General features: G+C 54.7%; 1 protein-coding gene across 2 annotated transcripts; it reads left to right on the top strand.

The window, feature by feature from the left end:
- The first annotated feature begins 999 nt into the window (after positions 1–999).
- On the top strand, positions 1,000–10,939 carry SH2D2A (SH2 domain containing 2A). Of its 2 annotated transcripts, none has more exons than XM_070467522.1 (8): positions 1,000–1,151; positions 1,766–1,911; positions 2,656–2,825; positions 3,547–3,636; positions 3,908–4,076; positions 7,331–7,480; positions 7,823–8,131; positions 9,828–10,939. In XM_070467522.1, the coding sequence occupies exons 1-8, from the start codon at positions 1,118–1,120 to the stop codon at positions 9,993–9,995; spliced, it is 1,236 nt and encodes a 411-aa protein (XP_070323623.1). In that variant the 5' UTR covers positions 1,000–1,117; the 3' UTR covers positions 9,996–10,939. The 2 variants fall into 2 exon arrangements, with proteins under 2 accessions (XP_070323623.1, XP_020766506.2); XM_020910847.2 differs by having other exon boundaries at positions 2,644–2,825.
- Positions 10,940–13,258: the final 2,319 nt, after the last annotated feature.

The raw sequence follows: 13,258 nt of genomic DNA, 5'->3' as shown, positions 1-13,258 counted from the left end.
CAAAGATAGACAATCCCACATGCTACAGCTGAGAGCTGGTACAGCCAAAAAAATAAATATTAAAACAGAACAAAACAAAAAAACCTGTTGCCTTAGCCTTGATCCATCCTTTTTCTCTCTGGACTCTCAGCACCAAGAACAGTGCCTGGCACATAGTCACGGACTGTTGGCCTAAATTACAGTGAAGTTAGTCAAAGAAGATCTAGTTTTTAGACTCAGTTCTGCCATGAACACCTGAGACACTGAAAGACCCAAGCCAAGGCACTTAACTTCTCTGAGCTTCAGTTTACCCATCTGGAAAATGGGGATAATGTTCCTCCATCTCCTCTTCATTAGTGAGGATCACAAGACAGAAATGGGATTGGTCCTCTAGGGTGGCAGGAGACGCAAGCCCACTGCAGATTTAAGACATCAGCCTGGAAGTCATTAATAACAACTGCTGATAGTTTTGCTGCTAATAATGACCTGCTTAATTGAAGGAAATCCCCTCTCCCTTTCTCCAGGATGGCTGGTTTTGTCCTAACCCAGTTCCATTACCTGCTTGAAGATGAAGCCAGGCTTCCTCCTCCATACCCCCTTGTCTCACAGGTTTCATAAGACCTCAGAAGGTCCTTCAAAAGTCTGACCCACATTCTTCCTGTTGCAGCTCTGCCCCCTCCCCTCCTCGTGTGTCCTAAGAGCAAAGTCCTGCGTATGAATCTTCGAGGAACCTGAAACCCTTCACATTATAAGGCTTATTCTTCTGAAGTTGATGTTCCCACTGCCACTGCTAATAGAGAGAGAGACCAGAGAGAGGGTGAGGAAGGGAAGCCCCAGTCTGGAGCGAGGGCGTGTAGAATCAGGAGGGATGGAGATAAGACAGCAGCACACCCAGACACACAATGACACAAATACCACACCACCACCACCTCCAGCGCCTGGCTTCCGGGGGAGGGACAATTGTCTTACGGCTTTCCATGACGTGAGTCCTCTGCGAAAGCTAGGGCTGTGGGTGAGGCGACATTTCCTGCCCCAGGGGGCTGGGGTGAGAGGAGAGATGAGTTGCTGAGTATGCACACCTTTTGAGAGCCCATACACACACACCCTGCTCCAGGGGCTCCTTTCTCAGGCTGCCCCCATGGAGTTCCCCCTGGCCCAGATATGCCCCCAAGGTAAGTGTGAAGTTGGAGAATGTGGGTGGGAGGGAACCTCAAGACCCCCACGAGCCCGGTTCTCCTCCTCTCTGGGCCTAAGCTCCCACTTCGAGGGTGAGGGGCCACACCCTGGCCACAAGGCTGACTGGCAGGAGACCCAGAGCCCCTGGTCCCCCTCCTCGGGTGGCTCCACTCCCATGCAGCCCTGAGGATAAAGGGGACACGGTCTGCGGAGAGCTTCTTCGACAGGAGAGAGGAGGAAGCAGGAGAATGAAGTGGGGTGGGAGGCAGAGGAGCCTGGGCCAGAAGCGGGACCTGCACTGAGGAGATCTGCCTCCATTCCGGGATTCCGGAACTCCTGGGCCAGCTGGCTTCCCTGCGCTCCTCCCCGGACCCAATTTCCCTGAGAGCCCTCTACGCCTCCTGGGCTCCTTACGCCTCCTCCCTGAGAAATAATCTCTGCATCCCTCCTGCATTCTCCTGCTGTCATGACTGTGCCTGTCCTTCAGGTCCCCGATGAGTGGACTGCCGGGGCAGCGGGGGAAGTGGAGGGCCTGAGCCTGAGCCTCGGGGAATGGTGGGCGGCAGACAGAGACGCAGGCCCTGACTGAGAAACCTCTCTGTGCTAACAGGGAGTCGAGAAGCCCCCGCTGTAACCTTCAGCACCTTCCAGCCCCTGAACTTGAACCGCAGGAGCTGCCAGGGCCCGGGCTTGCTTCTGGGACCACGACTCCAGGCCCCCGAGGCGGGGGGCCTGGCCCCAGCTGGCCAGGCTGTGGTGAGTGGAAACCTGGGGGGTGCTTCCACCTCTACTCCCACCTCCCACGGGGGTGGGCCTGCAGGTGGACAAAGGCCAAAGCAGGAATGAGCAGGGGCTGCCGGCATGGCTGGGGGCCCAGAGAAAGGGAAAGGAGAGGAGGAGCACCTCCTTCAGTGGCTGAATGGCCCACTCGCTACTCCTCTGTCCCTGGGAAGCTCAGGGCGAGTCCGTAAGTGATGGGTACAGTGATTGAAGTTCCAGAAGGAGGCATCTACATCTCTGTCCGTGGCCTTCGTTTGACCACACTCATCTCAGTCCCCCTCACCCATCCGGTCAGTAGGAAACCCTCCCTACGAACTAGCTTGGTCCCTCCTACAGTAGGGTGAGCCCTCCCTCGTTGGCCTCTAGAGTTCCCTTCATCCCTCAGGCCAGGGAAAGCTTTTCTGTCCATCTGGAAGGCCTCACTCCCATTGAAGCACAGTTAAACAGCTCACTGCTACTGGAATAAAGGCCCACAGGACACAGAGGGAAGTGGAAGGAAATTCCCCTGGAAACAAAAACAGCTTGAGCTAAACAAGTCAGACTTTGGGAAGGACTTTCTGGGAAACGATACCCTAAAATAGGCAACTAGAATGGGGACAGGGAGCTTTCTCCACAAGTCGAAGAGCGGATAGGTGTAAGGATAAGGAGGCGGCCGCTGACTTAGAATCATGGCTACCTCTCCCCTCCTTGAACACTTCTCTTATGCAGGCACCTCTCCAGGCCCCAGGAGCTGCCTGCAATCCAAAGGATGTTGGGAAGGACGAGGTGCCAAGGGAAGAAGCTCTGATCCTACAGGCTGAGACTCGGGCTTGGTTCCAGAAGACCCAGGCCCATGAGCTCCTACAGCACGGGGCGGCCCCCATCTGGTTCCACGGTTTCATCACCCGGAGGTGAGTCACAGAGGAAGAAACAGGCTCAGAGCAGGGCAGGGGCCAGTCCTGGGTCCTGCCATCAATCAGTAGATTGAGGCTACAAGCCAGGCTATGACTCCTGCAGGTTCTGAGGCTACTCGCTAAGGCAGCTCTCCTGGGGGAGATCACCGAAGAGGCACAAGCCCAAACCCCCTACCCCGTGCCTCCACTTTCCTCCTGTCTCTAAGGCTTCTAGTGCTCATTCTCCACCTCGGCCTCCATCTCTCTCCCTCCATATCTCCCTCCATCTTTACCTCGGGCTTCCTCCAGCCCTCTCCTGTCTTCCCTCCCTCGCAGTTCCTCCCTTCTCCTCCACTTCTCGGCTTCACTTCTCCTGTATCTATCTCTATGCTTACCTCCTCCGTGCAACTTCTGAAGTCTAGAAGTCTAATACCATCCCCGTGGCTGCCGCCACAGCGCTGACCCCCTGAACCCCCTACTCCAGGCTGCCCTTCCAGGATGGGGCCAAGAGGAGGATGCAGGGCCGGGAGGTCTCCTGAGTGGAACCCCTGGTCCGTGTCCATGCCCAGTCCCTGCAGCGGGAGTACGGTGACCACATCCTCTCTCTCCCCCACCTCCGCCCTTCTCTGTCCACTTAAGCAGGCTTGGGTGGGCGTAGGGGTCCCCTATGAGAGCCGGGGAGACAGGAGGTGAGGCTGGAAGTCTGAGCAGCCCTTCGTGTCTTCTCCATCATCCTCAGAGAGGCCGAGAGGCTGCTGGAGACTAAGCCTCAGGGATGCTACTTGGTGCGTTTCAGCGAGAGCGCCGTGACCTTTGTGCTGACTTACAGGTGAGGGGCCAGCACTGCACGTGGCGAGGGCGGGGAGGGGGGCAACAAGGAGGCGGGACTTTGGGCTAATCAGGGGGCGGGACTTGGTGCTGAAGAACGCGTGAGGCGCAGAACTTCATGATGACCCCCAGCAGGGGCGGAGGGGTCTAAGCCCAGCCCCCAGGCTACTAAGGATAGGAGACCCGGACGCTGGGGCGGATAGAGATCACGCCTGGTGCTGGTGTCCTGGCCAGAAAGGGGGAGCAGATCTGATCCTGATTGGTGCCTCCAGGAGCCGGACTTGCTGCCGCCACTTCCTGCTGGCCCAGCTGGGGGACGGGCGCCACGTGGTGCTGGGCGAGGACAGCGCCCACGCGCGGCTGCAGGACCTACTGCTGCACTACACGGCCTGCCCGCTCAGCCCGTACGGGGAGACGCTCACTGAACCCCTCGCCCGCCAGGTACCCATCCCCATCCCGGCCCTGACACTGACCCTGACCCCGGGGACCCAGGCCAGGGCGTCCCCACTCCCGCCGCACGCAGAACTCAGGCCTCAGGACCTCGCCAGGCACTTTCCCATTCCCACGGAGGACGCAGACATCCCTTTTCCACACATCTCTGCTGGTTGTCCTTCCAGAAAGATGCGTGCTGGTGGAGGGGTCCTTGAGAAACCAGCTCAGTCACACAAAGACTGGAGGGGCTGGGAGTGGTCAGCTAGGCCCAGGAGTCATTTGTTTTTGTGGCTTTATTTTGGCCTTGCTGCTGGGCTTGAGGGCTCTTGGTTCCCAGACCGGGGATTGAAGTCTGCAGTGAAAGCGCCAAGTCCTAACCACTGGACCACCAGGGAATTCCCAGGGCCATTTGTTTTTTAAATTAAGAGATATTTACTGAGACAAGACAGATGGGTGTCAAACCCACAAAGCTTACTTACCAGCGGCAAAGACAAATAATAGGAATCAAGTGTGAGAGTGTGATGAGAGAGGAAATGCAGAGTGGGGTGCCATTTAGCTCACAGGGTGGGGAGCCATGTCAGAGAGTGCCGCCCCCAGATCGTTCAGGCGGTTCGGAGGGACCACTCTGTGCCAGGCATTGATCTGGACAGTAGGAAATAGCACCAAACAAAATTGACCCAAATGTCCCTACCTTCATGGAGCTTTCATTCTAGTGACAGGAGACAGACAATGAATGCATAATACAGATAACAAATAGAATACAGAAACAAGGAGTGACAGAGTTGGGGTTATTTTACACAGGGACCTTAACGAAGGCTACTCTGATAAGGGGACATTTGAACAGAGGTCTGAATAAAGTAAGGGAGAAAGTCATGCAGATAACTAGAGGAAAAACATTCTAGGTAGATGGCACAGCAGGTGCAAAGGCCCTAAGGTAGAAGGATCCTTGATGTGTGTGAATAAGCACTGAGGAAGCTAGCATGAGAAGAGAGGTAAAAAATGAAATCACAGGGGTGAAGGACTGCCCGGTGGACTCTTGTATGATTTGGGATTTTAATCTACATGAGATGCACTGGGCAGTTACAAGCTAAAGAGTGACATGATCTGGAAAGTTTGGGAGGGGCATCGGTGATCAGATGGAGGCCACCACAATACTCCAGGAGAGAAGACGGCAGCGTGGACCGTGTTGGTAGAGGTGAAGGGGTGGGGAGGTGGAACATTGGGTCAGTTTGGAAGGTGGAGCTAAGAAGGTTTTTGCAGGCTTGAGTGAGGAACGTTAAAAGATGGAGTTGTAAAAAAAAAAAAAAAAAAAAAGATGGAGTTGTATTGATTGAGATGAGGAAGGCTATGAGAAGACCAAGTCTGGGAGAGACGGGAGATCATGAGTTAGTTCAGTTTTGACATTCATGGTTGGAGACATCCATTCAGTATCCAAATGGAGATGCCAGTTAGGCAGTTGCAATATATGGACTGGGATTTGAGGACGGAAGTCTAGTTTGGAGATCAACATTTGGGAGCCATCAGTATGTAGATGGATTAATTCTAAAGCCTTCAGGAGGGGATGAAATCTCAGGAATGAGCATAGATGGAAAAGAAAAGAATACCAAGTCTCCAGCATTGAGAGTTTGCAGAAATGAGGGGGAACCTACAAAGAAAATTGAGAAGGAGCAGTCAGAGAGAGAGGAGAAGAACCAGGAGTGTGATGCTCTAGACGCCAAGCAAAGAAAATCCATCAGGGAAGTGCGGGTGCCAGAGGGTCTAGAATTAACCATTGGATTTGGCCAACAGAAGGTCATTGATGACCTGGGCAAGAATAGCTGCTTGGAGCTTGATTGGAGTTCGTTCAAAGAAGTTGGGAAGGGACTGTGCCTAGGGGTGACTATTGTGTGGAATTTCGTGAGGAATAAGCAGAGACCTGAAGATTCCTAAGCAGTGAGAATAGGATGTAGGGAAGTCTGGTGGACAGGGGAGCCAGCTGGAGTTGTGAGAGCCGAGGGCACAGCTGTCAGAGACCAAGCTCTATGACCAGCCCTCAGAGGGTCTTGTCACTCACATTCTCTGGAGTTTGGGCTTTATCCCGGAGCAACAGGCAACCATGGAAGGATTGCTAGAGGAACTTCTGCAGGTTCATTCTGCTCACAGAGTGGAGAATGGGTTGGCAGGGCAAGATGATGCAGGAGGAGGTGATGGATTTAGGAGGCCTGAACGGGATCAGCAGCTGTGGGCAGGGAGAACGTGGGCAGATGTGAAGATATTTAGGCAGTGGAAGGAGCACGGCTTGTGCTCCATAAGACGTGGGGAGGAAGGGAGGGAAGTGTCCGGGTTGACTCCTAAGGTGCTGCTGTTTCAGCAACAGGGTAGAGGGGCTTTTTTTTTTGCCTGTGCCAGGTCTTAGTTGCAACATGTCAGATCTAGTTCCCCGACCCAGGTCCCCTGCATTGGGAACACAGAGTCTTAGCCACTGGACCACCACGGAAGTCCCAGAGGTGCTACTTTATATTCATAAAGGGAATGCTAAGACCTCTTAGGGGGTTAGGGTGGGGAAAAAGAATTCTGATTTGAATCCATGCAGTAAGTGCCCAAACACTGTCAGATGGAGACAGGCACTTGGCAGATTGCAGAAAAATGAGAAAAACCCTATGGGCTGAGCCTTCAAAATTATCATGCATGTGGAGAACATTCATGAACCCAGTGATAAATGCTGAGCTAAAGGCACACCTAACATGGGAAGGAACCCTATAAGGCTCATCTCCCCTGAGGCAGTGTCTCTGTCCCTAAAATATCTGGCTGTTAGCTGTATAATGTACTCCTCTTGCAGCTGCAGAAGTAAACATGGGCACAGAAGTCTTGGAGATCTATCCCCGAGCTGAAAAATTTTAGGCTAAAGACTTGTGAAGCCTGGTTGCAGTTTTACAACTACAGGCACAAATGGTGACTGGTCTGGGCCTGTGTTCCAGGTGAAGTTAACTTAAACGCTAAATATCGCCTGTGACCAGAGCAATTGTCCCACTTCCCAGTCTCCTTGCCATCTCCATGCCCTATGCCTCACCCAGAAATCCAGCGCCACCCAAATTTCCCTGCTGCACCCCCACCCCGACATTCTCCACATGGACCAGATTATTTTGCCCTCCGTGGATCACCTGCCCGCTCCCACCAGCCATCCCTCCGGCATCACATCCCCAGACCTCTTTCTTCTCTTCACCCGCCCCCACCCTGTTCTCCCCCCCATTCCCCCACCCCCACCCCCGCCCCGACCCCCGCAGGCTCCCGAGCCCGCAGGGCTGTCCCTAAGGACTGAAGAATCAGACTTTGGAAGCAAAAGCCAGGACTCACAGTTTCAGTATAGCCCGATTCTCAAAAACGAGCGAAGTACAGCCCCGACGCAGAAAGATGGAGCTGGGGAGCCAAAGCAGGTATGTGACCCGAAGCGCTGGGAGAGAAGGCGGGGCCTGAGAGAAGGGCGGAGCCTGGGGACGAAAAGGAGGGCGCGGCCTGTGTGAGGGGGCGGGGCCAGTGGGTAGGAAGAAGGCTTGAAGGGGGCGGAGGCTCAGACTGGGTTCCAGCTCTGGCCCTGCCTGGGTTAGGGTGACCCACTCTCCCCCTTGGCATCACTGACTCATTGGACATTAGTTTGACCAAACTCTGGGAAATAGTGAAGGACAGAGAAGCCTGGCGTGCTGCAGTCCACGGGGTTGCAGAGTCGGTCGTGACTGAGAGACTGAACAACAATTCTCCCTGCTCGCCTTCTGTCCTAGCCCTCCCAGCCGCCCAGGCCCAAGCCGCCCATCCCCGCCAAACCTCAGCTGCAGCCGGAAGTCTACACAAGCCCTGCTCCGAGACCCCGCCCAACCCTGCCCCCCAAGCCCTCCAACCCCATCTACAACGAACCTGATGAACCCATCGACTTCTACGCCATGGGCCGGGGCAGCCCTGGGGAAGCCCCCAGCAACATTTATGCCGAGGTGGAGGTGAGGGAGCCTGATTCAAGGAGTCAGGACCCGCACTGCATCCTCAGGCATGAAGTCCTACGGAAATGCCAGTCCAGGCCTGTCCTAGGCAGTCAGGTAAATGGGGGTGCAGAGAAAAGTGAGACCCCTAAGGAAGACTTCCTGAAAGCTAGATTGAAAGGGTGGAGAAGGTGTTCAGACTGGATGTTGGGGTCAGGGTGAATGAAGGTCAGAGATGGGAAGAACAGAGGGTTGAGACTGCCAACAATCCTCTTCCAGGCCCCTCTGTTTGGAGTTACTGGGACCTGCCTCCCCTGTGTCAAGTCCTCACCCTCTCCACTTCTCAGAGAAAGCAGAGGGCCCTGCAGGTCCCCTCAGCCTTCGCCCACCTGCACCTGTGTCCCTCCCACCTGGCTGGCCCTCTTCAGAACCCCCTGAGATTAACCCCTCCATGGCAGGAGTCTTGGCCTTCACGTCACCTCTCCTCCCCAGTCTGAACTTGGGCCTCTCTCATGCTGGCTCAGCTGGTCCTCCCCTCAGCCTTCAGGGCCCTGCCTTCCTGAAGAAGAGCATCTGGAGTCCTTCATGGCACCTCAGATGAGCTCAGGGGAGGGGGTGCCTGCCTGTCCCCTCCTTCTGCACATGCCCCCTGTCCTGCAATCCTCACACCTGCCCAGACTTCTCACTGATCAGGTCAAGTCAGTATCTTGTTTCTTTAGACTGCAGCTCCCACCCAATCCCTCTGCCTCTGCCCCCCACTTCCGTTCCCTGCCCCAACGCTGGCATCTGAGGCTCCCCCTCAGCCCTTGTGCCTGATCACGCTTATACATACCCCTGACTGCCATTCTAGAGCTGATGTCAGCAGTCCACGTCTCTATGTGAATTTCTCTCCAGGCTTCTGCTCAGCTCCCCAACATCCCACAGCCTCCTGGACTCAGCACAACCAAGTGTCCTCACCCTACTCCCCTGATTGTTCCCTCCCGTGTTCCCTCTCCCATTTGGTATCTCATCCAACTATTCAAGCCAGGTTTGCCGGGCTTCCTTGACATCTCCCCGCTCTTCACCCTCACTCCCCTATAAGTACTGATTCCTGCTGGGTCTTTTCCTAAATATCTTTTTCCTTTCATCAGTTTTAGCTCCCATCCTCTCTCATCCGGACTTTCCAAGAGCTTCTTAAGTGATCTCCTGGCCAACAGTCTTGCCACTTCTGATCCACTGCCCCAAGAAAGTCAAAACAGTCTTTCTAAAACAGCTACCAGGCCCGTGAAGCTCTCTATAATCAGGTGGGGTGGGGAGCCACCCCCTCAGTCTTATCACCAGCTGCACCCATCCACCCTGAACTGGTCACATTTCTCAAAATACACCAAGTGGTTTCAGACCCTCCAAGGTTTTACACACGCCATTCCCTCTGCCTATAGCTACTTCCTACAAACGTACCTTCCTACTGCCCAGCAACCTTCTAATCATCCTCCAGCTTGCCCACCCTTCCCCGCTTCTGCAAAGACTTCCCTGACCTCACCACAGAAGCTTTCTACACACCTGTCATGTCACTGATGGTTGATACTGATACCCCCCTCCCCCAGCAGAGTATTAGCTCCCCGAGGGCAGGGATGGGACTTGTTCATCTCTTGTTTCCAGAGCACCAGGCACAGTGCCTGGCAAAGAGCAGGTGCTCAGGAAATGTTTGTTGAATGAATGAGAGAGGTTTAGATCTCCTCTTTGCAGGCCAATTTCTGTTAAGATCAGAGGCTGCAGGTAAGTCTAGGAGGCAGAAGGTAGAGGGTATGACCTGGGGCCATCCTTCTCTCTACAGAATCCAGGTGGCCAACAACTGCATTCTGAGAACTCCTTGGCTGAACAAGGCCCTACTGTGCCGCACCAACCCCTACCCCGCTGGGGGCACACTCTCCCCCACAACCTTTCTAGACAAGTGCTTCAGGACAGAGGACAGGCGTGGCTCCCCCTGGGGCCTCCTCAGTAGCTGGTGAGTCTGAGCTGGGGAAGGATAACTTGGAACAGCGGGTCCAGAGACCTTCACACACACCCAGCCACCCTTCTCAGGAAATGTGGATGGAACAAACTGTAGGTGATCAGCGCTGGAAAGGACCTCAGCCATCATCTATTGCAAAGATGGCAAAAAAGTGTCACCTCGGATGCCAACTCCAATCCATTGATTGTGGCTGCCTGGAGCACTGCTTTGGAAAGGATGTTAAGGTCATATCTGAACTCAGCAGAAAAGAACACCGTGATTGATTAGTGATGTCTGCCATGGGTGAGAAAAGAGGAGCAGCATCTCCTTTGCCCTCACTGATCAAGTCCAACTCCAGCTTTGTTTTTGGAAACAAAACCAGAGAAGGATGATGGCTTAGTCAAGGTCAAGGACTAGAACCCAGGCTTCCTGCTTCTTCTGTTTAGTGCTCTGTTCTGTACCCTACTCTACTAACTCTTCTCCATGGGAAATGTTTGAGATTTCCTCAGATAAGAAATCTGGCTGCTTTCCAGAGTTCTACTGCATGAGGGCCTGGGTGCTGGTTCCCTTCCTCCAGATCCCAGCTTAGCCCTGTTCCCCTAACTGGTCTGGGCCCACACAAAGAAACCTGGAGGCCAGAGGAGCAAATGTGGGGTCTGCTTCCTTTTAGGGACACACCCTCTGGTTCCCTCCCAAGAATCTCCAAGAATCCAGTGGCTCAGTGCTTGCCTCTAAGGAATAGGGCTAGGAGGGCCCTGCTGCGTCCTAACACTGCCCTGGTTTCCCCTCCTGGAGTCTGATTTCCTTGGCCCTCGAGCCTTGGAGTCTGGGCCCTGGTCCAATGCTGCTGTTGTCTGAGGAATGGTTTGGCGAGAACAGATGTTAGAACTTGTTTGTTGATTCTTGTCTGGCTAATAAATCATTACCAAGCACCTCCCCCAACAGGGATTCAAATACTCCAGGCTCCTTCTGTCTCTGACTCTTATATTGCAGAAGGCAAGTTGTCAAACGGGGGAGAACGGTCGGTGGTCGAAAGATACCTGGGCAAGGGTCACAGATCTATGGGCTGGGGGTGGGGAGACACCAAGGCGAGGGACATAGACGGCTCTCTGAAAAGTATTCCTTCCCTAACTGGGGTGGGCTAGGCAGCTAGCCAGGGGCAGAGGGGTGACTACATCGCCTGGGGGCTGCCAGGAAAGAAAGAGGGGCAGGGAGGGGAGTGGTTGAAAGGTAGCCCCAGCACCTCCTTCCTCAACGCCCCTGCCAAGCACAGGACTGGAAGGGAGAGGGGGCATTCTTAACCTATGTGTGTGAGCCCCTTAGAAGGATAGGGGACCCCGTTGTAGCAGCTCCCCACCTTGGGCTTTAGGCATCCCCTGTTCCTCTTATGATGTTTCCTCTTCTCTCCCAGACCCACTTCAGGGCCTCTTGCCCCTGTGGCCAAGCTCCATCAAGCTTCAACCACCTAGAAGAATCAGCCTCGGGTTGTGTTTTTGTCTCAGACGGGGTCTCTCTGAGGCAGGACTGTGTCTGCCCCTGGATCACCCTGAGGGCTCAGAGCAGAGACTGCTCCCCACCCCCACCCTGGGTACCACTCACAAGGCTTCTGGTATTCCTGTGGGCCCAGCCTGTTCTTACTCTCATTTCTAGGAGAGTTCAGTCAAGACAATCAGGGTCCATCAGGGTCTCTCTCCCTCCCAAGGGCCCCTGTGTACTTGCCAGAATCACAGAAGTCCCCCAGACCCTCCCTGAAGACATAGTCCCTGGGTCTAGGCGCTGCCACCACCGGGCCAGCCCCAGTGACTAGTCAATTTCCCTCCTTTCCACTCAGTGCTAATCAGCTCCAGGAGAAATACAGTTGCTGAGTCAACAGAGTGGGGTTCCACTTCCTTCTGTCTATAGGTCTAAGCTCCCTCCTGAGCAAGAGAAGAGGTGGGAGGGCAAACGGGGCAGGTGGGGTGTGGAGGGGAGGGGAGGGGAGCAGATGGCTTTGGGGAGGAGAGGCTGAAAGTGCAAGAAAGGTCTGAGATTAGACTCAGGGAGTCACCTGGTGGCTGATTCTTGTGGCAGCGGAGGAGGTAGAAAAAGGAGAGGCTGGCTGTATAGCAGGAGCTGGAAATCAAAGTCAGCAGATGAGCTTTCCTTGGTCTTCAGGACAGAACAGGACGGGCAGGTTTGGGGAGCGGCCAGGAATGCCTAGTGACCGACTTGGTGTCTCTGAAGGAGCAAAGCCTGCTGGAAAGGGGCGAGTGCTCCTCACTGCTGCGGGTAGGCTCAGCAGATTGGGTGGGAAGATCCTGACAACCAGCATTGTCAGCTTTCTGCTGCGCTTCTTTGCTAACACACTGCCCAACCTGTAACAGGGGAGCTTTTTTCTGCGCAGTTCCCTACATTCCTTTGAAATGGAGGGAATGCCTTATTTGCCTGTGGGGCTGCTGTACTGATCAGATGAGACCAGGCAAGCAAGGGGCTTTGCAGAGCAGGACTCTGGGGCTAGAAGGGACTTCGAACCCTTTGTGACTGACTTTTTGGTTCAACCAAATCAGAAGATGAGTTCTAGAGAGGGGAAATGACAGGGAACTGGAGGTAGTCAGGGCGGATCTTGTCATCCCAAGCACTTGCTTCCCCTACACCGTAGGGCCCCTCCCAGGCCCTAGGATAAGGCCGGGGTCCTCCCCCAGGCTCCAGCTGCAGGCCCAGCCCCGATGACCCAGGCAGTGGAGCGTCCTTCTCCCCCCTTCCCACAGCCATGGGCACCCCCACACCATCCTGCTGATTTCACCCCCTCAGAGGCCCAGGGCTAGTGAGACCTCAGATGGAGAAGCCGAATGAGCAATATACAGGAAAGGGAGCCTCGCGACTGTGCTGGGCAGGTTACTCTGCCCCAGTAGGGAACACTCAGGCCAGGAGGGGAAGGACATTACCCAGCTGACTCAGTCTCCCCATGGTTATTCCATCCTGCCAGCCTCCTCTAGGCAGGGCTCTCAGGCTCAAAACCCTCTTGTATCAGAGAGGAGTCTCCTACCTACCCTGAGCCCCAAATCCCCTCCAGAGCCTGCAGAAGGCCCTGCCGCGAGTTTCCAGCTCTGTCTCTGGTTCCAGTCCTTTGAGCACCATGGCCTGCGCAGATGCCTTTTTTTCCCTGCCCGTCTCCCTTAAGCTGTCCCCTTTATCAGGTCAGCTCCCTCAGCTAATGCAGTAGACAGTCTCAGTAAGGTGCCCTGTAACTCTGGCTCAGGGGACCAGGACAGGGGCAGGGGGCTGAGAGATGTTAA

Source organism: Odocoileus virginianus, chromosome 5, assembly GCF_023699985.2.
Source record: "Odocoileus virginianus isolate 20LAN1187 ecotype Illinois chromosome 5, Ovbor_1.2, whole genome shotgun sequence".
Taxonomy (NCBI): domain Eukaryota; kingdom Metazoa; phylum Chordata; class Mammalia; order Artiodactyla; family Cervidae; genus Odocoileus; species Odocoileus virginianus.
This window is presented reverse-complemented; position numbering and strand designations above follow the sequence as displayed.

Excerpts from the sequence above, each read along its gene's own strand:
- SH2D2A (XM_020910847.2), top strand. The coding sequence starts at position 1,118 with ATGGAGTTCCCCCTGGCCCAGATATGCCCCCAAG. Across the intron at positions 4,077-7,330 it reads CTGAACCCCTCGCCCGCCAG|GCTCCCGAGCCCGCAGGGCT; the intron begins GTACCCATCCCC and ends CGACCCCCGCAG. Across the intron at positions 7,481-7,822 it reads GAGCTGGGGAGCCAAAGCAG|CCCTCCCAGCCGCCCAGGCC; the intron begins GTATGTGACCCG and ends CTTCTGTCCTAG.